The sequence below is a fragment of the Pongo pygmaeus genome, chromosome 4 (genome assembly GCF_028885625.2).
Source record: "Pongo pygmaeus isolate AG05252 chromosome 4, NHGRI_mPonPyg2-v2.0_pri, whole genome shotgun sequence".
Lineage (NCBI taxonomy): Eukaryota > Metazoa > Chordata > Mammalia > Primates > Hominidae > Pongo > Pongo pygmaeus.
Genome location: NC_072377.2, coordinates 80,206,548 through 80,233,186, shown reverse-complemented (window position 1 = coordinate 80,233,186; position 26,639 = coordinate 80,206,548). Strand labels below are relative to the sequence as shown.

Here is a 26,639-nt window from a genome sequence, read left to right as displayed (position 1 = left end):
AATTAGCTGGGTGTGGTGGCACATGCCTGTAACCCCAGCTACTCGGGAGGCTGAGGCAGGAGAATCGCTTGAACCCAGGAGGTGGAGGTTTGCGGTGAGCCGAATTTGCACCATTGCACTCCAGCCTGGGCAACAAGAGTGAAACTCCACCTCAAAAAAAAAAGAAAAAGAAATGAGAATAGATGAATAATCAAAAATGTATAATTGTATCACTTCAATTTCTTTCATACTACCTGATTTGCACTTTCCTCCTCTTTTTACAAATTCAAAAATATACCTAATTTACAAAGAAAACTATCAGAAAAGTGAAATTTAGAAAATGTTACAGTAAAATGTAAGCAGACATCCATAAAATGTCTTCAAGCAACAAATTTTATACTTATTTCAAGTACTTAATATGCTGCATCTTTAATATATATTACCTATACTAATATCCTGCTGAAGTTTTAATATACTTTTACATTTTTCTATCAAAGCCTAAACTAATTGGTATCTATTATGCTTATATGCTTCCACCTCTAACTTTCCCACCTATGGAATGTTGAGATAATTTAGAATTTTAGATTCATGCTTTCTTTTTTTATTATATCCACCAATAATTTAGATATCTATAAATTTTATTAACTGTTTTTCTGATTTTATCTATACCAAATTTTCCTTCTTAGAGTTTTATCTTTGGTTCTTCCGTGTATAAATGTAAGTGCTCAATAAATATTTGTTGAACATAAATTGAATGAATCATCAATTGCACATATTTTAATATTTTCATTTGTTCCTTGGGTCTTGGTTCTGTTTGGTGAATCTAATGCTTCCTTCAGTGGCAGTTTCCTTCAAATGTCTGACATCTTCTGATCTGGGACTCATCTTGGTGTTTGAGACTTGCTGTTTGTTGGTCGGTCATTCACTGCGGATCTGCATGTCAGGAGCCAGCATTAAGAAGCTGTACAGAGCAATGGAATGGATGCCAGGAGGGAACCAGTGTCTTTCCTTCTCAGACTGGGGACTCTCTGTCCCTTCTTGAGGTCATTAGCTGTCTCGGATACCGGCATGCTATCCTGCTATCAGCATCTACACTTGCTGCTTTAGGGAAGGGCCATACAGTTCTGCTGGTCCTAGGCTGACGATTGCTCACTTTGAGGCTCTTCTTTTCCTTGCTGTCCCCTTTGCTTGGAGCAAAACTCACAACAGCTCCTACCTCTGCTGCATCCCCCAGCGTTTTGTGGGCTGTGATCTTCTCCCAGTTTGTTTCTCAGTCAATCAAATTCTGTCTGTTTACTTCATGTTAGGGGTTGTTCAAATTTCTGGTTAGTAGATGGCATTTTTATCGCAAATGTATTTTTTAAAAGTTATTACTGTAGTTAATTTCATGTCAGTTTTGGAAAAGGGATAAGACAGCTGTGCTCAATGATCTTGATGCAACTGTTTTCACATTATGCTCTCTTTATCCATTCATTCATTTAATTACTATTTATAGAACAGCTCCTATATAAAAATATTTTTCTCGGCTGGGCACAGTGGCCCACGTCTGTAATCCCAGCACTTTGGGAGGCCAAGGCAGGCCGATCATTTGAGGTCAGGAGTTTGAGACCAGCCTGGTCGACATGGTGAAATCCCATCTCTACTAAAAATACAAAAATTATCTGGGCACGGTGGCACACGCCTGTAATCCCAGCTACTAGGGAGGCTGAGGCAGGAGAATTGCTTGAACCAGGGAGACAGAGGTTGCAGTGAGCCACGACTGTGGCACTGTACTCCAGCCTGGATGACAGAGTAAGACTCCATCTCAAAAAACACAACAAGGCCAGGCGCGGTGGCTCACAGCTGTAATCCCAGCACTTTGGGAGGCTGAGGCAGGCAGATCATGAGGTCAGGAGATCGAGACCATCCTGGCTAACCTGGTGAAACCCCGTCTCTACTAAAAATACAAAAAATTAGCCGGGCGTGGTGGCAGGTGCCTGTAGTCCCAGCTACTCAGGAGGCTGAGACAGGAGAATGGCGTGAACCCAGGAGGCAGAGTTTGCAGTGAGCCGAGATGGCGCCACTGCACTCCAGCCTGGGCGACAGAGCAAGACTCCGTCTCAAAAAAACAAAAAATTTTCTCTACCATGCTATCCCTAAATTAAGGTACTTAGGCTACCACAAAATATAGGTTTGATGATAACATGAATTAAAATGTTTATACTAAACTGTTAATTTTCCCCTTTGATGATAAAGAAGTTAGATAGCTATTTCCAATTACACTTTTTATTTCTCCATTGTACAATGTAATATTAATATAAATCTTACAATAAACAAACATCCTGGCTTAAGTAAAAGTTACCACAAGGTGGTGCTGAGAAGTTAGCTTTCTGAACATGGAAGAATCTGCTTTTAAATTTAAGTCTGATATTTTCTTAAGCTAATATTGATCAGGTAAATATCTCATTTGCATATATCAAAAAATATCATTTACTAAAAAATTAAAATATATTGTATAGTTTCTGTTTGGCCTCAATTTTCAACTTTTTTTTTTTTTTTTTTTTTTTAATCATTGATGTTGAGGTTTAAACTGTTAGCTTTGGAAAGATCACTTTTCATGGTGTGGGCGTTTTACACCTAATCTCTGTGTGGGAAGTGCTTCCCAGCCGATTACTCAAACGGGCAAATGTTTATCAAGAAACTGTGTTTACCCAGTATTCCCATGCTGAAAAGAAACAGCAATAGCAAACTGCCTTCCCAAGCATTTACATTCAAATGAGGCTGCTCATTACCTGAAGTATATAGGAAATCAAGTCTTCATCTAAAAAACAAAAAAGCCCATTGAATAGAAAAAATGCCAATCTCATGTAGCTCTTCAACAGTTAATTTATTAAGCGCCATTTGGTACCTAACAGTCAAGTCAAAGGGCTGAGAGCATTCCAAAGGAAGTTGTGGAATTAATGTCACCTTTGCTTCTCATGCCTAAGAGAGCACTTTTTGTGAGGTAGCAAGCCTCCTACCACACCAAAAGCTACAGCACACCTGTGCAGCTGAGTGAGGCCAGCAACGGAGGGGTTGCCCAGAGGTAGCTACCGACTCATTGACCCATGTGCTCCTACTTGTACAAATAATATCACTTAAAGTCCAGGAAGCAATAAAGAAAGTTTTAAAAAATACCATTTAGTGTATATCATGAAAGTAGTATATAGTAGTAGTAGTTGTTGTTATCTACTGAACCAAATTTTTCCATCTTAGTCACATACATCACTGCCAATTATCACATGGCATTAGTTTTTTCTACCACTTTCAAGATAAAACTAGTGGTATTAGTTTTTTCTACTACTTTCAGGATATACACTAAAAGGTACTATCATAATGAAATGCAAACTTAAAAAGCAGGAGCTAAATTTATTTCAGCTTTCTTGGATCACATTATGTGTAGCTCATTTTGTACCATAACATGTGGAATGAATGTTTGTATATCAAAGCCTCATGGTAGAGCAGAAAGACCACAGGACTAGAATCCAGAAGCACTGAATCCTGGCCCCAAAACTGGTAAAACCTCAATGTGTGACTTAGAGCAAGTCACGTAACCCAAGCTTTCAGTTCCCTTATCTATGAAATGAATGACTTAGACTACAATAACTTCCCAAGGCCCTTCCCCTTCTCAAGTTCCATGATTCTTCATTTAAAACATGTTAACTATAATAGCTGAGAGGCCTGTGCTGAAGTTCAAGTCTGATACCGGTGTTCTTTCAATTTTCTTAGAAGTAGAGAAATAATTGACTTCTTTTGAAGCCATTGGCTGGCTGAATTCATAATAGCACAGGTTCAGTTCTCACACATCCTGGTTTTTACTAACTGTGTGACCTTCAGCAGCCTCTCTGTGCCTCAACTGCCTTGGTAATAAAATGGGAGTGATAATAGTGACCACTGCACAGATATGTTATGAAGATAAAATGAGATTATGCCAGTACAGTATTTTGTGCAGTGCCAGGCACATAGTTAAAAGCTCCATTTGTGTTAGCCTTTGTTCTTACTATTCTTTGCTAAATAAATATGTCCTTTGTATACAAACACTTATTGATAACCTATCAAAGTGGTTTTCTTACTTTTTCCAATGCCAAGAATCTCTATTTCACCACACAGACTCCATGTTTGAAACAGTTCTATTTACTGAACCAAATTTATCCATCTTAGTCACATATATCACTGCCAATATCATATCAAAATCCAGGGTTCTATACCTAATTTTCAGCCCCAAACCAAAGGAATCCTGAGGTAGCCTTATCATAGAGAAATTAGTTCAATTAAACCTCCTAAAGAGTTAAATATACAAACTCCAGAGACTTTAACTTGGACTCAATAGCACGTAAGCTGTATGAAGTAACAAGATGTGGTTCACAGTCTCTTAAGAGCTCAGAATTTAGGAAGATAGAAAGGCATAACCACCATACTAATTTGGGACAGAAAGAGGAGGAAAGGGAAAGGAATGGTTCAGAGCACAGAGAGAATTCTGAGCAAGGAAGGACTTGAAAGAAATAAGCAGGTGCAACTGCCTCCCTCACCTTACTCCCAAATACTGCCATCTCCAGATATCCCTCCTGAGAACCTAGGATTAGAGCCTGTCCTTTGGGCTAAGAAACTGTCTTTAGAAATCTTATTTATAAATGCAAATATGTTCACTGTTAGAGATATAATCAATCTGATATAAGGGTTCAATCAGTTTGTTAGGGAAGGAAAAGGTTCTAAGGGAACAGAGTGTTAAGACAAGGAAAGTTATGCATTAATGCCTGAGGAGCAGGTTCAAAGGCCATCTGGTAAGCAAGACAGCCACTTGGCTGTGTGGGAGCTGGCTAGACAAACTCTCCTCCACAAAGCTGCCAGAGTACCTGGACGGCTGGTGAACCAGAAGTGGGTCTGCCAGAGCCATGGCATCACCATTGCACCTGAAAATATGGCTGCTGCGACATAGCTACAGTATCAGCAGCAGGAAGAGTAATCCTATCACAGAGGAGAGGCAGACATAGCTTCAGTTTGTGGCTGCCCATGTAGAAGAATCTCAATGGTCAAATGAACTAGACAGCAAGAAAAGCAGAATCCAGTAAGCTAATAAGGTTAAACTTGAAAAATCAATATAAACACATGACTTTTAAGAGGAATCCCTAGAGAGTGGTGGTTCCACATCTCAAAGCAGAAATAATCAGGATAGGACTGGAACATCCTGTTGTGACCACGAGCAAGGATATTTCAAAGAATGTCAGGGACGGTGCTAGAAGGACAAGGAAGTGGGCCAGAAAGAGCTCAGACTGACCAAGCTGAAACAATCTGGTTCATCAAAAAGAAAGAGATATTAATCTTGGTTAAGTCTGAGAAAGGCCACAGGTTCAAAACAATAATCAAGAGAATAATATACAGTGTCCAAAAAGGAAGTTGTAATAAAAAAAGAAATAAATAGCAAATGTGTATTTCTATTGACTTTAACAAGTTGGGGAGCATTATTAAAACACAAGTACTTTGTTTCTTCTATATCTGTTTTTTGTTTGTTTGTTTTGTTTTGTTTTGTTCTTTGAGACGGAGTCTCGCTCTGTTGCCCAGGCTGGAGTGCAGTGGCGCGATCTTGGCTCATTGTGATCTCCGCCTCCTGCGTCTATTCTCCTGCCTCAGCCTCCCGAGTAGCTGGGACTACAGGCGCGTGCCACCATGCTTTTTTTTTTTTCTTTTAATTGAAATGGAGTCTCCCTCTGTTGCCCAGGCTAGAGTGCAGTGGCACAGTCTCGGCTCACTGCAACCTCCGCCTCCCAGGTTCAAGCGATTCTCCTGCCTCAGCCTCCCAAGTAGCTGTGATTATAGGCACCTGCCACCACACCTGGCTAATTTTTGTACTTTTGGTAGAGATGAGGTTTCACCATCATGGCCAGGCTGATCTTAAACTCCTGACCTCACATGATCTGCCTGCCTTGGCCTCCCAAAGTGCTGGGATTACAGGCATGAGCCACAACACCTGGCCTATATTTGTTTACATATAGATATTTTTATACTGTTTATACTATATGAAAGAATAAAGACCAAGAACTTTGAGTAAACTAAATAGTCCCAGAAAACAAAGGAAGTGCCCCAAGATAAGGAAGAACCAAGGAGCATAGGTGGTGACAGAAACACCGGGTAGAAAGAGGGTCCAGCACTGGTGGTCACATCCACTAATTAAGTGGAGGCAGGACCAGAAACATGATCTGAGATGATAAATCAGCCCAAAAGCCTAAGGATCACTGGGTACAGTCAATCCCTTGTCTCCCAGGGGATGAAAACCTCTAGAAAGCCCAACTAATTAAAAAAAAAATATTTAAAAGGCATACATAAACTTTTAATAATGTTAATGGATCAGGCGAATACATCATTATGACAGGACAATGGATTATACAATGCTGGTCAAGTGAGACTTAAGAAAGTAAATTATTTCAGGGTAATGGGGAAGGCGGGCAGGGGCAGGGACCAGATTGTAAATAAAAACCTACCTGAAAGCCAGGTACTTAAATGCGGTCTGATTTTTTTTTTCTTAAACAAAGAAAGTTTAGCCTGATGCCTGTGGCCAGGGTCTGACTCGCCATGGGAGAAGAACCCAAAGTTGCGCCATGTTCTGACTCACAAGTGATCCATCCGAAACCCAGATCTGTAATCATGGCAGGTTTGAAAGGGTATTCTTTTGTTTCTGGTGCCACGAAGATTATGTCAATTCTGGGTAGGTATCAAAATAATATAATAGCCAAGGACAACTCAAAACTAGTTATAAATAATAAACAAAATGAGTGAAACTTGTAGTATGGGTCTTACAGAATAGGTTCCAGTGTAGTAAGTTTGTAATAACATACCTGGGCATTTCACCTGCTCTTTAAGGTATCTGAAGTACTCAAAACATTAGTTCTACTAAGTTATTTCAATTCTTTCAAGGAATTCACTTGTATGACTGTTTAAACAAGTAACAGTTGTTTAATATCATTTATTATAAATCTTTAATAAGGTGGGCACTAAACAACATGTCAAAAAAGTGTTCTTACCCTTGCATAAAAGGCCTCCAGATATTTTTTAAAAATTAGTATAGTAACTACTTAGCAAGGCTCTCACTCTTAAACTGGTTCCTTTTCAAGACAGAGGCTTCATAACATTCCAAAAGAAGCCACAAAAGTAAAACATGACATACGCAGTATGCACTTTAAGTTCAAAGATATCAAAATAGTTACAGCGGTTTTTACTTGGTGTTGAGATAGTGGGTATTTTAGCTTTTTCTTTAACATTCTTCCTGGATTTTCCAATTTTTTCCACAATGAGCATACATTACTTTTGAAAAAAATGAGAAAAAGACAAACATTTCTTTAGAAAAAGAATGATGTGGCCGGGCGCGGTGGCTGATGCCTGTAATCCCAGCACTCTGGGAAGCCAAGGCAGGCAGATCACGAGGTCAAGAGATCGAGACCATCCTGGCCAACATGGTGAAACCCCGTCTCTACTAAAAATACAAAAAATTAGCTGGGCATGGTAGTGCGTGCCTGTAGTCCCAGCTACTCAGGAGGCTGAGGCAGGAGAATCACCTGAACCCGGAAGGTGGAGGTTGCAGTGAGCTGAGATTGCACCATTGCACTCCAGCCTGGTGACAGAGTGAGACTCCATCTCAAAAAAAAAAAGATACCATCCACCGCTAAGGTGAGTCTGTCTACATTAAGTGAAGCTTGAGAATTTCCTCCCTTTGCTGCTGTGGTAATGTTCACGGAGTCTGGCTTGAGAACACCAAGCTAAACTGACACAGGGATTGGTGAGTGGTAGGACACGAGACTGGGATCAGAAATAAAATGATAAGGTGAGGGGCAGGCAGCAAAGGGGAACACAGATACAAACAGGAAGCAAGCATAAGCACCCAGAAGTTAGGTTGTTAAGCCCAAATCAAGATGACAGGGAATAGGAGACAAGTTTGGTCAGGGCTAAGAGCTAACTTTTTAGATCAAGTCAGGCCCACAGGCTGGGGCAGGAAGAAGGCAGCGCCTGGCAAGCTTAACTTCCTAGAGGAAACTTCCTTGCTGGCTTCTGAGCTATAATCAGAATCTCTGACCTGCCTAATTACTCTACCAGGTAATAACAACTCTCAAATACAGCAGCAGTGCTGTATTTGCAGCCAGGATATAAAAGCTGAAGACATGTTAGTTCATTTCCATCATCATTTCTAACTGTGCACCAAGAGTATTTATCAAACCCACTGTATTTATTAGAGGATTGTTCCTCAGCTTCCAAATGTGTCTTGCACAACAAAGCAGAATATCAGCCTCCTTTGAGTGACTGACTGCGTTTTAAATCATAGCAGGAACAAGTTTTGGTGGAAAAAGCTTCAAGATACACTTGGGACTTCTCGGCTCCATAGTGAGAGGCAGCTATACAATAATTTAGAACAAAGAAAAGCGAGGAGAATGCTATTTACTAAATAAATATTGCTTTTGAAGATAAAATATCCTACTTAAGATCAGATCTGGTGAATGACATGACCCAACAGGAATCCCCTCCAGGATGAGTAAAAGTAATGGAGATATCTATGATGAGTAACTGAAAAACACAGTCCTGGAAAATATCACATCAATATTTGTATACAATTGGCGATAATAAACAAAAAGTTGTTTTTTCTTTGTTTACCAAGCTATTCAAGCCATTGTTAAAACCATGGCAAATACACATGTAAGTCTAAGTGCAGCTCTAGATAGCTCCTTTAGAACCATGATATCACCAGAAAGGAACTTAGCATACCATTTGTTTATAAGCTCCTTAACATGAATGTCCCAGTTGTCTATTTCAGAAAATCAATTGAAACTTAAACAAGACAGCCCATGAGCATGTGACAGAACTAGAGATTAGGACTATGATGCACATATGTAGCAATGGCATTAACTAGTCATGGCTGGCTTAGCAGGTCACAGACCCGGTACTAACTATAGTGTTAAGTGATCATTCTAAGATCAGAAAAATATTTAATAAAGAATATCGGGCAACACAAGTTGAAAATATTCCTCAACATAAGCTCTTTTACACAAGGAGCTTTTAGAAGACCTGTGGCATAATGATACTCTCGCCACATCTGAGAAGGCAGCATGAAGTAGGTTTGTTTTTACTGTTGTTGTTTTTCTTTTTTTTAACCAGTTGTTCTAAGTTATTAGAATAAAAAAAAATCATAGCAAAGGTACCTACACTTGGTCTATATTTCTAGCAACTGTCATCTTCCAAAGCAATCCCATAAGTACTGACTGGCGGAAAAAGTCAAATTATATGACATAATCAAATTTCTTCTCTAGAAAGCCAACACCACCATGAATTCTTGTAGAAGCATTTTCCTTTGGAGAGGAAAAGAGCCAGGAAGAAGTCAACATAAACCTCTAGGCAGAGTACTCTGCCAGGAAAATGACTTCTAGTGATGAAAACACAAGGCAGATGTTCTAAAAGTAATTTAAAATTTAATCAGACGTGAACTCTTCCAAAACCATTACCTGTGTACATTCAAGACAACAGCCACAAACTGGATTTTTAGAATAATCTTTGTTACCATCTAAAAATCACATTTCTTCCAGGCCAATAAGATAAAATGTAATCTGTGAACTAGCAGAATTTCAGCATTTTCAAAAATTAAGTTATTGAACAATTGCTTTAAAATAATGAAGGTGTCTTGATTTGACTAATTTACACCAACTATTATGTTTCTTCTTTATCCTTAGGGTACAAATTCTATTGAACAGAAGATCAAAATAAACCATTCTTACCATGATATTTTCTTAATTTGTAAGAATTGAACTAAATTATAATTTTAACTCATTAAACCAAAATTATAATGACTATTAAAGCTGCTCATTTGATATATCTGCATTATATTTGTAAACTAGGTCATAACTCAAGAATATAGTAGTATATTACAATTGAATTTCTAGAAGTTTCAACTTAAATTTTCTCTTTATTATACTTAATGATTTTCATTCATTTTCTGGTTTTCTATTTTGAGTTAGATTTAAAAATCAGAAAAACATTTTTCAAGTTCAAGAATTGCTTATATGTGACCATTATTTTAATTTTGTACCAGCAAATCCAAAACAATGGAATCTAATAAAAAGTTCTTCAAACTATTAAAGTAACTTAAAACCTCTTTTAAAATTGAAATTTTAGTTTTATTTAAATCTACTTCTTAGAGTATCTTTTAGCTGCATTTTCCCCACCTCAGTGCGTGAATGCAATATATCATTCTTGGTATGTTTTTCCGATCATAGACATCTGTTGTTTCTGGATAAAATATCTGGAAAACAAAAGAAACAATATTTATTATATGTTTTGCTTCTCACAAGTATTTTCACTTCCCAAAATGATCCTATTTTGATTGTCCTTGCTATCCTATAATTATTTAAATATAGAGGAACCTCTCTGCCATTGCTTCGTCTTGCTGTAGAGATAGACCAGTCACCATATCTGGACCCCTGCCTGACAGCACGCCTCTTAGTGGTCCACAGGAGGATGGTGGGGTCCCCAGCCAGCTACTCCAAGAAGGCTGTGTCCACAGTGCTAGTGGCAGTGTTTCATTTCATAGGGCATATGAGCACATGTGGGCTCCGCCTCCTGTAGCCTTCACACTCCTGTGACTTCCCAGAGGTCCCATGGGCCTGAGAAGGGTGTCCTTGTTACTAGCCACTTTATTGCATTGTTAAAAACTTGGCATATGTGCTCTGTACACATGTATACATGCATATACAACACACACACATTTAAAAAAAGCTGTTTAAAGTAAGACATTTTCACCAAATAAAATCTGGAAAGTATATAAGGTATGAAGGAAAAACATCTATGACCCCACCTCCCAGATTGTCACTATTAGCAATTTTGTCCCTATTTTTCTTCTGGTCTTTTTTTCTGTATGTCTCTGATTTTTTTAGGTTTATATATATGTGTGCATGTGAAAACAAAATTGTACTTAGTGTAAACCTGTTTAAAACACTTAACAGAACACAATTATTTCCCATCCCCTTCATTATTCTGTAAGATTATTTTTAATAGATGTATATGATTCTTTTATATTTTTGAACCCTAGCTTAGCCAGTTAATCCATGGTTGAACATTTGTTTTGCTTCTAATTTTTCCCTATTATAAGCTACTGCAATGAATATTTCTGTATTTTCTGAGCATCTATTTTGGATAATCATCTAAATATGAACTTTCTAGACTGAAAGGTCTGAACATCAAAGTTTTGAATACACCTTCACACTCTTTTCCTTTTTCTAACATGTTTTATTCTAGGTTTGGGGTACACGTGAAGGTTTGTTACACAGGTAAACGTGTGTCATGGGGGGTTATCCTACATACTATTTCTCACTCTTTTTCTTAAACTTGAAACTAATAGCCTGATAAGAAACAGATTTCAGACCAGGTGCAGTGGCTCACACCTGTAATCCCAACACTTTGGGAGGCTGAGGTGGGCGGATCACCTGAGGTCAGGAGTTCAAAACCAGCCTGGCCAACATTAGCCAGGCGTGGTGGTGCATGCCTGTAATCCCAGCTACTTGGGAGGCTGAGGCAGGAGAATTGCTTGAACCCAGGAGGTGGAGGTTGCAGTAAGCCAAGCACGTGCCACTGCATTCCAGCCTGGGTGACAAGAACAAAACTTCACCTCAAAACAAAACAAACGAACAAACAAATCAACAAAAGAAACAGATTTCAGAGTGAGGCACCAAACTTCTCTGTTCCTAAGCACACACAAAAAATAATTAAGCTTGAGGCTTTTAAAATTAAGATAATCATTTAGACATTATTTACTTTAAGAAAATATTTTATAAAAACTGACATCAAAAACTAAAATGATGCATCATATGGTAGTACTTGATACTCAAGTGCAATTTCCTATTGGTCATTGAGAAAAGCTGAGAAAAGAAAGAAGCAAAGTTTCTTGAGCTACAAAATATATAATTACTAAGTACTTAAAGAAATGGCAGTAGCCTAAGAAATTTAAAAAGCCTTTCCAACTTTCCTTTAATGCATTTGCTACTAAAGTGTCAACGAGAAGAGGATCCCTAAATTCAGAAGAGTATTAGCTGGGCATGGTGGTGCTTTGGAAGGCAGAGGCAGGTAGATCACCTGAGGTCAGGAGTTCAAGACCAGCCTGACCAACATGGTGAAACCTCGTCTCTACTAAAAATTAAAAAAAAAAAAAAAAAAAAAAATAGCTGGGCATGGTGGAGCACACCTATAGTCCCAGCTACTTGGATGGCTGAGGCAGGAGAATCACTTGAACCCAGGAGGCGAAGGTTGCAGTGAGCTGAGATGGCATCACTGCAGTCCAGCCTGGGCGACAGAGCGAGACTCCGTCTCAAAAAACAACAAAAAAGAGTATTACCGGTTTAAAGTTCTCTATGTAAGCAGAGAACAACTACAATTGCCTCTTCCCTTTTCTTTAAACAAGAACCTTTTATATTTATATTTCTCCTGGAAAGCCATTATAAATGTCTTCCTTCAGCAAGGAGATGAGATCAATTTATCGTTCACCAGAATGTTTTATGCAGCATTGTATTTCCGGCACCTAGCATGATACTGAGCACAGAGTAAGCACTTAATATTGATAAATGAAGGAATACCAGTTAAATATGATACATCAAACTCAACTCAGTACAGTCTCTTGCCCCTGCAATATATCAATGACTTCATAATAAAAACCAATGTTAAAATAAAATCTGCTCTATAACACCACTTGTTTGACCCTAAATACATACAATTTGAAAAGGTTTACATCAAATCTATCAAATTCAATGAAATTATCTGAATTTGATGTTGCCTTATACAAAACAATTCTGTTTAAATTCATTTTTATTAATCGGTTTATCATCCAGTCTCTAGTTAGTAGTTGCTAAATCACAATCCAGAAATATGAATTATGTACTACAGCCAGTTCCTAGAAGGAAACAGCATTTAACGTTCTGGGCATTTTAGGAGAAGAGAAAATAGTTTGATTAAAAATGGCAGAACAAAATTTAAACACTGATCATTTCAAGATCAAATGAGACTGACCTAAAACAGATATGAGCACAATTATATTAAAAATGGGCATTAATAAATTACATTTAAAGAATCTTCTGTTTCTGTGGTGGTGGGTGTTTTTCACTGCACACCTGGTACAACAGAGGTCTTCATAAGCCAGTAGCTTATCCTCTTGACCTCCAGCTAGACCACTCCTAAATAATTTTTTAAAAATAGCTGTACAGGCCAGGCATGGTGGCCCATGCCTGTAATCCCAGCACTTTGGGAGGCTGAGACAGGCAGATCTCCTGAAGTCAGGAGTTCGAGACCAGCCTGGCCAACATGTGGAAACCCTGTCTCTACTAAAAATACAAAAAACAGCCAGGTGTGGTGGTGCCCACCTGTAACCCCAGCTACTTGGGAGGTTACACTTGATAACTCGGGGGGTTATCCTACATACTATTTCTTACTCTTTTTCTTAAACTTGAAACTAACAGCCTGATAAGAAACAGATTTCAGGCCAGGTGCAGTGGCTCACGCCTGTAATCCCAGCACTTTGGGAGGCTGAGGCGGGCGGATCACCTGAGGTCAGGAGTTCAAAACCAGCCTGGCCAACATTAGCCAGGCATGGTGGTGCATGCCTGTAAGTGATAACCCCCCGAGAATCACTTGAACCTGGGAGGCGGAGGTTGCAGTGAGCCGAGATTGTGCCAACGCACCCGAGCTTGGGTGACAGAGCGAGACTCTGTCTCAAAAAAAAAAAAAAAAAATAGCTGTACATACTAAGCAACACATAGGAGCAAGCTATTGACCCAGAGGGGTCTCAAGGACCATATACAGAGTGGAAACGATGTGACTCAAAGGATACCTGCTATATGATTACACTTATATATTGTGCTCAAAATGCCAAAACTATAGAGATCGAGAACATATTAGTGGTTGCCAGGGAACAGGGCTGGGGGAGGGACGCAATCAGAAGGACCACTCTTCTGTATTTGTGTCTTGATTGTGGTGGTGGTTACACAGATCTATTCATGGGATAAAACTGCACAGAATCACACATACATGCACACACATGCCCACTTACACAAATAAATGCATATGAAATGGTGAAAATGGAAAAAGGTCTGTAGTCTAGTTTACACTAATACACCAATGTCAATTTAACATGTACTGCAGTTAGATGTCACCACTAGGGGAAAGCTGAATGAAGGATACACATAAAAGTACTATTTTTACAACTTCCTGTGATTCTATAATTATTTCAAAATAACAAGTTTAAAAAATAGTTCTACAATTTTTATCAAATGTAATTATTTCCTCATTTCCTCCACTTGCCTAATTCTCTCACAGATTTTAGGATGCCTGCTCTTCAAATTTAACAAGCACTGAATGTTTGCTGAGTTAAATTATATTTAGGAGATCTATTTTAGGAGTAAGAGCTATAACCCACTAGCCTTTACAAGTGATATTATGAGTTATAATAATAATTTATAGGCCAGGCGTGGTAGCTCATCCCTGTAATCCCAGCACTTTTGGGATGCCGTGGCGGACAGATTGCTTGGGCTCAGGAGACTGAGACCAGCCTGGCCAACAAGGCAAAACCCTGTCTCTACAAAAACAAAAACAAAAACAAAAATTAGCTGGGCATGGGGCAGCTACTTGCCTGTGTTCCCAGCTACTCGGGAGGCAGAGGTAGGAGAATCACTTGAACGTGGGAGGCGGAGGTGGTAGATTAAGCCACTGTACTCCAGACTGGGTGACAGAGCCAGACTCTGTCTCAAAATAATAATAACAATAATTTACAAAAAATAAATTTATAATAATTTACAGTAATAAAGTATATACTAATACAATGAGATTTCTTTTTTTTTTTTAATAGAGACAGGGTCTTGCCATGTTGCCCAGGCTGGTCTCAAACTCCTGGCTTCAAGTGATTCTCTCATCTTAGCCTCCCAAAGTGCTGGGATTATAGGCACGAGCCACCACAACTGGCTGAGACTTAGAATCTTTATGTACAAATAGCAACACAAGAAAGGGAGTTGGCTATTTTAGATAGCTCACCTATCTACCAGCTATAGCTTGTTCTGCCTTTATTTTGTACACAATTTTACCTGGCTGCTCTCAATCTGGGCACATCCCTCATTCCGAGTTCTTGCCATATGTTACTTTGGATAGGTCTTTCCATATTTTTTAGTCCTCACATTTCTCATTTCTACATTAACAAAACCCAGTCTCCAAAGTCATTGCTCAAAAAGAGGTGTTTATGTACTACCCCTTTGCCTTTCTAGTTCAGATTCCAGTGTATGAAGGCTTACCTTGGGTAGACCAATAGACTCCATCGCTCTTAACCACTGGACGGTATTATCTGTGTGTCGAAAATGAAGGCCAGACTTCTAAAGTGACGATAGGAGGGAAAAAGGGAGAGAAGGAACCACACAAAAAGTGAGTCATTTGCAATAACTTTTTTCATGTACAGGATGCTTTTCAATTGTATTTCTCCTGGAACAGAGTTATTAATGTTCACATAAAACAAACAGAGGCATGCTAAAGGATGTATCTTGGCAACATCCCAACCATCTGTGATGAACCATGAATTTCCATAATTCACACATTTGAGGTAAATTCTGAAGTAGAATCTCCAAGACTGTTTAATGTCTAGCACATGCTTAAGGATGTTTTATGAGACACATGTACACAGGCATGGGTGTGTACGCACATACACACACATGCATGGTGGCCAGATTTTGGCAACCATGGCTGAGAGGCCTAGCAACTTCAGAAAAAGACAGGATTTTTAGAAGACTATTTTCTTTTTTTTGTTCTAATCATGCATAGAATATTTCTGCAGAAAACCTGGAAAATAGGAAAATATAGCAAAATACAAAGATGAAAACAAAAACCATCCCACAATTCAGAACTAATTTTAGTATTGATTCTTCTAATTTAACCCTGATCTTGGCCTTGTATATAAGAAACAAACCTTCAGCAGAAATATTTAACAAGATCTTTTTCTACCCCTACAATAAAAATAGCTTTTGTGTATCTTCCATTTCTTCTTCATAGCCCTCATCAGATAGTCATTCCTTCTGCACAGTCTGTAAGTATAGCATTCTTGCCTGTATCTCATAAAAATTTATCAGGCATGAACCATTAAGAACTTTAAAATGATCTTGTGTTTTTCACTAATTAAATGCATAGCACAATGTTATCTATTTATTGTAAGTTTTAATAAATGTATAAAACAATAACTATAGCAAGCTTTACCATATAACTAACATTCAGTAGTAGATAATCACATTCAGAAAGTTTGGCTCTTCCCACCTTCTGTTACCTTCTACAATCTAATAGTTTGTTGTATAAAAAGTATTTTCATTGCTGTTAGAAATTATAAAGTATAAGCAAATTAACATTTGACAAATGTTTATGCCTTTTTAATGGTGGCCACTATTCGTGATTGAACCATGTGTTCCAATCACTTCACGTAAATTATCCCTAATTTTCAAAACACCCTGAAAGGTAATTATCATTCCTATTTTTTTTGCAGTGTCCATAACAGCTTTATTTTAATAGACCCAAACTGGGAATAATGGAAATGTCCTTTAGTGGGTGAATAAGATTAAATAAACTCTGGTGCATTCACACAATGGAATAAATTCCTATTTTTTAAAGATATGGAAAGACAGGCCAAAAAGATGATGTGATTTGCCTAAAGTCAAGTAGTTGTCAACTGGCTGACCTAGGATTCAAGACTACATCTCTCCGGATCTGAAAACCTTCCCTATCCTAACACTCTACCAGAGAAGAATGAAGGACCTAGATTGTTTGATTATTCTTTGGAAGGCAAAAATTAACTATTAATGAACTAGATAGAGGAAGGGAGAGTTGAAGGAAGGGAAGAAGGAAAAGGAATAAACAGAGCCCAGAGAGTTGACAGGTCAGGCTATACTGTTTGAGTGTTTATAACTCAGCAAAAATTTGCTTATGCAAATAATTTTCAGACAAGGCCACTCTGTGACCATGGAAGAGCAAGATAGAAACAATCCACAATCAAGTCTGAACCAAGACAGGTATGAGAACCCTCTGTGCCACAAAATAAATAATGTCCCCCTCTTCCAACTAATATGAGCTACTCTGCTTTCTTTACTGATGACAATCTAAGTCCCTATTCAATCTTCCCACCTCTTAGATAAAAATTACCAAGACACCAAATTGATCCCACTTTCTGACGACACCCAAAAGAAAATGGGTTCTTGCTTCCCTAAATCCCTACTAGAATCACCCAGCACAAGCCCAAATCTACTCATTTCTCTTCTCTGTGGCAATATGGGTATGCACTTTTCTTGCCCAACAAGTTAAATAAACCTAATCTTGTTTGACCACAGAGGGCTTCTGGTGTCCAAAACTGGTGGGCTCCAACAATCCCAAATTATGTAACAAAGACACCCATGTGTTTAGTGGTCTTGTTAGCAAAGTAATCTCAGGAAAGATAGAAACCTCTCTGAACCTTGGTTCCTGAGCCACAAAATGCTTCTTTGAGTTGCAGAGATTAATCTGAGAATATATGGAAGGTATTTAGTTGCAAAGTGCACCTAAGAATGCAGTAAATATTAGCTATAATAATTATTACAGTACAAGATTAGGCATGGAACTTTCATTTACCTTTAAGGTCAGAAAAAATTTCAGTGCTTCATGTTAAGAGGCACTGAAGAAAAGGGTGGTTATCTTGGTCATATTTCTGCAACAAATGAAATGACAGATTTCAAATCCTTCATCCTTTTAAACTACCTGAGAATGCTGACTTCAGAACCCTATGATTCATGTTAGCACACTTTGGTTAGTGAATTGCAGCAATAACATTGTCAATCTACTGAGTTTGCTTCACTTAGAATGAAAATGGTCTTCTAATTAGGCTTGAAATAATACCAGTCCACTATAATCATCTTTAACAAGTCTTTTCTTCCTGCTCCAGTCCCGTATATTACTATTAAATGAGGTGACATGTCTACAGTCAGATTTAGCCAAGGGTTGCTGTTATCCATACACCTAATTTCTTTCAGGTATTGGACCAGGAAGTATATGCTGTTTTTCCACTGCTGAGCTATTACACCAGCAAACATGGTTCATCTAGTTTAAACTGCACAGATGAGGAATTACGTTGTCATCATTGGATGCTAACATCCTACATATTGGAATCAGAGCATTTTAAAACCAGGAGGTAGTTTAGAAACAAATAACATTATCCAAATTTGCTTATTTTACAGATGAGGTAACTGAGGGCACAAGTAAGTAAGATGCTTGAGTTGAGCTAACTTGTTAGGCTCAAGGTTAAGACTCCCTTGCAGAACCCCATAATATTTGGACTTCAAGTCCAAATATTATGTTCATTTTACTGCTCAAGTACCTTAGAACAAGCACTGCCTCCAATATTCACTAGATGCTCATGTCTATCAGGCACCATGCCAAGTGCCCTGCATGGATCATTTTGTGCCTCACAATATCTCTACAAAGGCAGATACTGTTGTTATTACATTGAGGATCTGTTATCTGAAATGTTTGGCATTAGAAGTGTTTCAAGTTTCTGATTTTTACAAATTCTGGAATATTTGCATCAGACATACTGACTAAGCATCCCTAATCCCAAAATCCAAAATCCAAAATGCTCCAAGGAATATTTCCTTTGAGTGTCATATCGGTCTTCAAAAAGTTTTGAATTTTGGAACACCTTGGATTTTTGGATTAGGGATATTCAATCTGTATCCCCACTTCACAGGTGAGGAAACTGAGGCTCAGGGAGCCAAAGTTAATGGCAAAGCTAGTCGCTGAAGTATTTTGATTCTACAGTTTACACTGCTAACCACTGTGTGCATGCCTTCCCTATCTAAGGCACGCCTACCTATTTGACAAGAATTTATTATAAACCTACAATTATCAAGGTGCTGTTCAGAGTACTATTCATCTTTGAACCTTGTCAGACTGAAACCTCTCCAAGGAAGGCCCTTCTGTCCACTCCTCTTTCTCTTGCCTGCCCCAGTCTGCTTGGGACCACTGTCTAATCTCTCAAGTCCCCACCATGGAAACCTTCCTGGTCCTTCACCACCAAACACCCCATTTAGAATGGACAGGACTGCTCTCTCCTCCTTGGTCATCTCCCACTGTCCACCCAGCTGTCTTCTCATGGCCCTCCATCCATTTCTATTTCCTTTTCAGGATCCACCCTTGGTTTTCCCTCTTGAAGCAGTTCACTTCTTGTCTGTGCAGGTCACTGCCACCTGGACTGAGTTATCCCCTCACTGGACTCTGTCTCCCCTCTCATCCTCCTTCTGGTTTGTTCTCTGTATAGCAGCAACTGATGTTTCTGAAGTGCAAACTGCACCACATGGCATCACAAGGCTTCTGATTGCTGTCCCCGCAACGTAGCATGAAATCTCAGGTGCTCCATGGGGCCTGCATGGCTGTGCAATCTCATCTCTGCTCTTCCAGCCTCATCTTCCACCACTGTCCCTTTCAACCACTCCGCTATGGACAAGCTCTTTTCCTCCTTGTGGCAAGTCTCTCACAAATGAGCTCCCTCTCTTTGGACAGTTCTTCCCGATGCCCACCCCTGACTGCACACAGGTGACTTTCTTCTCACTCTTCCATCCTCAGAGTAAACTCCTCCTCAGAGAAGCCCATCTTCTGGCTATTGCTATCTACCCATAACAATGGCTTTCGTGTCTTCCTTCAGACACTTATCACAATTCACAGCTATAAATTCACTTAGTCTGCCTCCCCGCCACCACGAAACCAGGCCCTTGTCTGCTTGGCTCACTATTCTGCCGTTAGTGCCTAGAATAGTGCCTGACATGCAATGGGTATTGATAAGCGTTACATGGATGAATGAATTCTACCCTATATGTATTTCTATCATGGTATACCTTTATCTTCCTTCCCTACAACTGTATTGCAATTTGTTATATTAATGTTTATTCACCTATTAGAGCAGTGGTTCTCAACTCAAAGCGCAGAAGAAAAGAATCACCTGCAGGTGATTTATTAAGAGTACCGCTTCCTGGGTCAAGAGATGCTGCCTGACTCAGTAGTCTGGGGTGGGACCCAGGAATCCAATTTTTACACACACCCATTAGGTGGTTCTGCAGGAGGCTTGAGGGCCATTCTTAGAGGAAGAGTGTCACACTCAGCATATTGAGTATGTATCAAATAAAGCACAGAAGGTAAGAAAAGGAATGGAATCCTTTGGCTTATGTGAAACTATTGTCATTCATTCCTTCATCCAACAGCTATTCCCCAAGTACCTACTGTGGATAAGACCCTGCACCATTTGCTGGGGATGGGGCCTAGAGGCACATACGGTGCCTGCCCACTTTACAATACACTATGGCATGTGCAAGAGAGACTGTGTCAGGAGCTGCAGTGCACATGGCATGGGCATGTAACTCAGATCTGGTGTGGAGGGCGGAGGTGGCCATGGAAAAAATATTTATAACTGGAAAGTTGAACTCTAATACTCAGGACATCTTTCCAACCCTAAATTAATGAGGAACTACGGTTGTACATAAGCTGACAAAGAGAAGGGGGTAGCACAAAAGCTCCTGTCTGCCTAACTGACGGTCATCAAAGCTGCCAGTGCCAAGGCTGACATATTTTATGCCTGCAGTCTAGGCAGACCTTGCAGCGAGAGCCCGAGTTCACTGAATTCATGGTTTCCAGATGGCATGAGGGGCTGGGGCTGGGTTATTGAGCGTTCCCTCGTGCTTCAACATCTTTGCCTTAGTCCCATGATTTAGCTCTCCTTGCAAAGGGCTATGTGACATGCTTCAGTCCTGAAGAACACAAGATCAGGAAGTTGCGTTACTTATTTGCTAATATTTATCTCCTTTCATTTTTGTATGAGAGATGAAAAGGCCCTAAAATAAGATTTTATGATTACATGGCAAATCACTCAAAGTCTCCATCAAGAACACTAAGCACTTTCAGGGATTTAATAAAGAAAAAAGCAAATCTCTTTTCTGCAGTCAATCCACAGAGGGGTCCTTTCCATTTGTCTTATGTTTTTTTCTTTTAGCTCAGCAAGGAGGGGCTCCCACGCCACAGCTGACCACGGCCACCCTCCTGCTGTGCTTCCCTCCTTCCTGTCCCTCTCCCAGTGTCACCTCTGTGCCACCCGGCCTTCCAGGGATCTGATGGGGCAGGGGTGGCCTCCCTCTTGTGATGTTTCACTTGGGGATGTATGTCATCACCTGCCTACGCCCCACAAGTATTTTATTCCATAACCAGAAATTGCAAATATTATTTCCCCTGTCCCCATCCTAAAGAGAAGTTGCTATTCATTTAAATAATAGGATATCTGATGCCAGGAGAAGGTACCTGTTTAAGTTGCCACGAGGCAACTGCCATGAGGGCCCCGAGCTGGTCAGGAAGGACACTCCTATATTCAAGGTATACAACATTCCAGGAAGAGAAAAGAACTAGCACACACACTGCTCTGAGGCTCACTTCCATGAAGGGCCCGTCTTCCCAGTCTGATTCTCACAGTCCATGAAAGCCAAAAGAAAATCTGTAATTCCCTTTCAGTCAAGCTGGAGCCTACCCCAACTACATTTTAACTGTATCATCAAATCTACATACGTGTTGGTACTGACAGACCTAGATCTTGATTATAACCAAAATAAAAGCAATGAAAAAAAGACAAGCTGTAGTCTAAAATGTGGACAAATATTTATTTTGTGGAGAGAGGATACAGATGGTCTTTTTCTGGGCTTCTCTGAATTTCTAAAAATATTTCTCAAAAAATTTTTCTAAACTTCAATTTTAGCTGGCTAAGTGATTGTGTTATTAAAGTCTTGCAGAAGATTATAATGAGCTGGAACTCTGGAGTGAAACTTCATGAACACAAATTTACTTTAATAAATGTAAACATTTTTATTTATAACATTATTAAAGGCAAAAACTTTTGCTCAGTGACCTTTTTGACCAGACTAGAAAAATAGACTCAAAATAAATTTGACAAGTAATCTTGTCTACTGTTAACCTTAAAGATTATTCAAACATTCTATCTGTATTTAATATACATATTTAAAGAATGTATTTTGCCTAAAGAAATGAAGGGTACTATGAATCATGCAATAAATGGGAAATCATTCCTTTTCCAACTATATGCAACATATTCCCTACAGCTGTAAGAGAAATAACTGTTCAGAATACTGGAAAATCTGCAGATAAAAAATATTGATATAAAGAACTGAATGCATTAAAAAAATAAAGATCAAGTTTCAAAGAAGCTTTAGAAACCTTGACCTGCAGCAGACAAGAGGTCACATATTGCAGAATAGAACACCAGACATTTTAAAAATCTGTTTTGAAGATACATTGCTAATGGAGGAGTCTTTTAGGTTGGCGTTTGCTTTTTCCTTTTCCTTCTGAATATATAATTTCAAATGTAAAAAAGTAGACAGAATAGTATAACGAACTCCTATGTACCCATCATTCAACTCAACAGTTATGAACTCATGGCCAGCTTTTTATCATCTGTCTACCTTCCCCTCAATTATTTTGAAACAAATCCTAGATGTATCACTTTATCATCTGTCTACCTTCCCCTCAATTATTTTGAAACAAATCCTAGATGTATCACTTTATCTGTAAATACTTTGATATGTATCTCTAAAAAATCGGGATTTTTATTACTATAAAATTGGTGTTTATTTTAATTTTGTTTTCTTCTCCCTGCTTCTTCTAAATCTAAATAACACTGCGGTTTTTATTGTTGATCTTTCTTCTTCTTGCTATTATTATCTTAGAGACAGAGTCTCACTCTGTCACCCAGGCTGGAGGGCAGTGGTGTGATCATAGCTCACTGCAGCCTTGAACTCCTGGGCTCAAGCAATCCTCCTACCTTGGCCTCCAAAAGTGTTGGGATTATGGGCAAGAGCTACCATACTCAGCTGTTGTGATACTTCTAAAAGGGCTATAATAGCTTTTTATTTTCTAATGCTTCCCAAATTAGCCCTGAAACAATTCTTAAAACTAGTTGTACACAAAGTGGTTAGTCATATCTTGCTTTAAACATCAAATGGAAAAGAATTCTTGGCTGATCATTCGACCTTCCTACTTGTTTTATCACATTGGCCCTAACTCTCTAGGGCCACAGGTTCAAGTGAAAAAAGGAGTGGTAGCATGCCCCCACTTTTACCTTTACTGGCACTAATAAAGTCAAGAGTGACTTCCATGAAGGAATAATTGGGGGAGGCATTGGGAAGCCCCATAAGTCAGAGGTCTCTTAGTGTCAGACCAGAAATAGAAACACTTTGCTTTTTAAAACTGCTGCTGCCTCAGGAATGCTATTAACAGGCTCCAAAGACATCCCCCAGCCCCCCAAATCCTTACAGAAACACTAAGAGTAAAAGAAGGGAGAGGATATGAAATACCAAACTTTCACTTTTAGCTGGAAGCCAAAACCAATTAGATCTTGGTTACCTTATAACGTGTTTGTTCCACATCATAGATCTTTTTCTCTGATACCATTTTCGGGGCAAAGAACTTGGCTAACTTTGCAAGGTAAACTCCATTCCGGAGCCCTTCTTCCAGTTCAGTGGTTGGTGGCAATTCTTCAACTAAGCAAACTTCCATCCACCTAAAAAGATTAAAAAAAATATTAAAGTGACTCCAGTTGGGTAACTTTCTGCAAATGAAGTCATGCAGCATTTCGCTGTGTGTGTTGGAGACAAAGGAAGAAGGATCTGAAACATCTTTCAGTGTCACTGGTGGGAAGGGAAGACTTTCTGGGTGGAATGAGGATTTTGAACATGAGATGAACAGGGGGAATGAAAGCCCAGAAGCGCTGAGCTCACTCCCGTGCCAGAGCTCATCAACTTCACCTTTATCTGAGCCTCTGCCAAGTCTCTTTTGTGCCAAAGAAGGAAAAGGCCAAACCATTTTGTATAGGTGGAATTAGCCCCGCTGACATTAAAGAAAAAATAATTCCAAGTTTATGAGCCCTTGGCAGAGGCAATTCTTATACGGTCTGTGCCTTAGGGAGTGCATAGTCCAAAGTACTATAAAATCTGCAGTTACCTCAGTCCAGGAATGACTACCAGGAGAGGTAGGAAGGCATGGAAAAGGGGCATTGAATTAAGGAAGCAGACAAGGCTTCTTTAAATAATACAGACTCCTTTTTCCAATACCAGAAACTTATGACAACACACTTATCTTTTTTGGGAAGATACAGTACTTAATGGGTTCTGAAAAAAATATTTTAGACAAAGATCAGATTAAACCTTAAGATGTTGTGCCAGTATTGTAGAAAAGAGAACACCAAGGTCATTACTGGCTCAAGGACTTACAGTGGGAGAGGAGACAGGCTAGTTCACATGTCACAATGGTGTGCTGAGGATCTGCCAGAGTCATGAGGATACTCCTTTCTCAAGTAACTATTACCTACTGGAAGATTCAAGAGGCCGGTGTGCAGTTCTCAGCAGGGGAGCCCCCAGCCTCCCTGCCACCCAGCTACTGATCTACAAATCCAACTATTAGCGTGAGCACCATATCTATATAGACCGTCTCCCTAGAGGATCATTAACACAGTAGCCACTGATCCTGCCAACACTTAAAACAGTAGAGCACCGTGCCCCAATATTAACAACTGATCCCAACCCAAGTTGCCAACACTGTAATATGTCTGAAATGCTTGTAGCTCTGAACAACAACTTGTAGTTCAACAAGCCCCTAACAAGTGGTTATTACTGACCATTTATTAGGCACTATAAAATTGGAATCCAGTAGACCCCCCCTTATCCAAGGTTTCACTTTCTGCAGTTTTAGTTACTTGAGGTCAACTACTCTGAAAATATTAAATGGAAAGTTCCAGGAATACAAAATTCATGAGTTTTTAATTGCATATCATTCTGAGTAGTGTGATGAAATCTCATGCTATCCCACTCCCATCCCTTCCTCATCACAAGAAGGGTAAGTGCAGTACAATAAGATATTTTGAGACAGAGGCAGAGTCCACATTCACAGAACTTTTATCATAGTATATTGTTATAATTGTTCTATTATTAGTTACTGTTGTTAATCTCTTTCTATGCCTAGTTTATAAATTAAACCTGAGCACAGCTATGTATCTATATGCAAAAACAGTATATTCAAGGTTTGGTGCTATCTTCAGTCTCAGGCATTGACTGAGGGTCTTTGAACATATTTCCAATGGATGGGAGGGGAATAGTATATATGATAAAAATATAAACATAAGCCTTGCCTTCAAAGAGCATTAAATATAATTAAGAAGGCAACACAATTCTAAGGAAAAGCCAGAGAACCATATGAGAGGCTATGATGTGCAATGCTACATGGTAGGATACAATCAGAAAAAGTTTGGGAGTAAACGGGAATCATTGGGTTATCACTGCAGCAATCAAGGAAAACATTAAAAAGGTGGTAAAACCTGGACTTGGCCTTGAAGAATGGAGTACAGTAAGTCCTCACCTACTTGGAAACTATGAATTTAAGCAAAATAATGTATAACAAAATCAATTTTACCATAGGCTAATTTCTATAAACAAGTTACACTGGGCGCTACGGCTCATGCCTGTAATTCCAGCACTTTGGGAGCGTGAGGTGGGAGGACTGCTTGAGGCCAGGAGTTTGAACCAGGCTAGGCAGCACAGTGAGGCCCTGGCTCTCTTTAAAAAAAAAAAAAAAAAAAAAGAGCCAGGCATGGTGGTTTGCACCTGTGGTCCCAGTTACTCAGGGGGTTGAGGTCGGGGGATTGCTTGAGCCCAGGAGTTTGAGGCTGCAGTAAGCTGTAGTCAGGCCCCAGCATTACAGCCTGGGCAACAGTGCAAGACTCTGTCTCTAAAAAATAATTAAGATCCTATTGCATATTTCTGGTCACAAAAACATCACCAAACTTCTAAATAAAGACCAAAACACTTCTATGTTAAACACTGAAATAAATGTGAGCTATACATACAATTAAGAAAGATTAACATAAACTTTTAGTATAATGAAGGGACTGGAAAAACAAAAAAAAGTAAGATAATTCTTCACCCTCTTATTCCAGGTCAGGGTCTTGGGTGGCCGCAACCTATCCCAGCAGCTCAGAGGTAGGGGGGTGGGCACCAACCCTGGACAAGATGCGTTCCCATTGGAGGATACACTCAAACCCCCACCACACTCACTCAGTGGGGACTATGTAGCCACATCAGTTAACCTAACATGCACATCTTTGGGATGTGGAAGAAAACGAGTCCCCAGAGAAAACCCACGCAGACCTGGGGAGACCACACGAACTCCACAGTGGCCCCTTCTTTTTCTTCATCAACATTATGAGGAAATGACATCAAATGAAACGACATTATTGGAGGACCTGCCGTAGCTGGAAAGGCAGGGAGAGAACCGGAAGCTGGGGAGAACAGAAACTAAAGGCATAAAAGAAACATGGCTGACTCACGAAGAAAACCCAGGGAACACAGTGGGCCTTTGGGGCTCACAGGGAGAAAAAAGCAATGAAGCTGGGCCCTCCCCGTGAAGCTACGCTCTGGAAGGTCTAGCATGCGAGGACAGGTTGTTGACATTTGTAGCCACAAGAAGCAGGGAGCTCCTGGCAGCCTCACAGAAGAGGAGTAACGTGCTGACCGTGGTAATTAGAGAAAATTAATATGGTATAA

At 39.5% G+C, this 26,639-nt stretch overlaps 1 protein-coding gene across 2 annotated transcripts in view; it reads right to left on the bottom strand.

Annotated features, from left to right (window-relative positions):
• Nucleotides 1-26,639, bottom strand: part of IQGAP2 (IQ motif containing GTPase activating protein 2) — a 301,456-nt gene that overhangs the window by 121,847 nt on the left and 152,970 nt on the right. For both annotated transcript variants that reach the window (XM_054487835.2, XM_063664918.1), the window contains exons 3-5: nt 23,449-23,605; nt 15,291-15,368; nt 10,194-10,270 (exon numbers count right to left, since the gene is read on the bottom strand). In XM_054487835.2, coding sequence (XP_054343810.1) covers nt 10,194-10,270; nt 15,291-15,368; nt 23,449-23,605 — 312 coding nt within the window. The remainder of the gene's footprint in view (nt 1-10,193; nt 10,271-15,290; nt 15,369-23,448; nt 23,606-26,639) is intronic.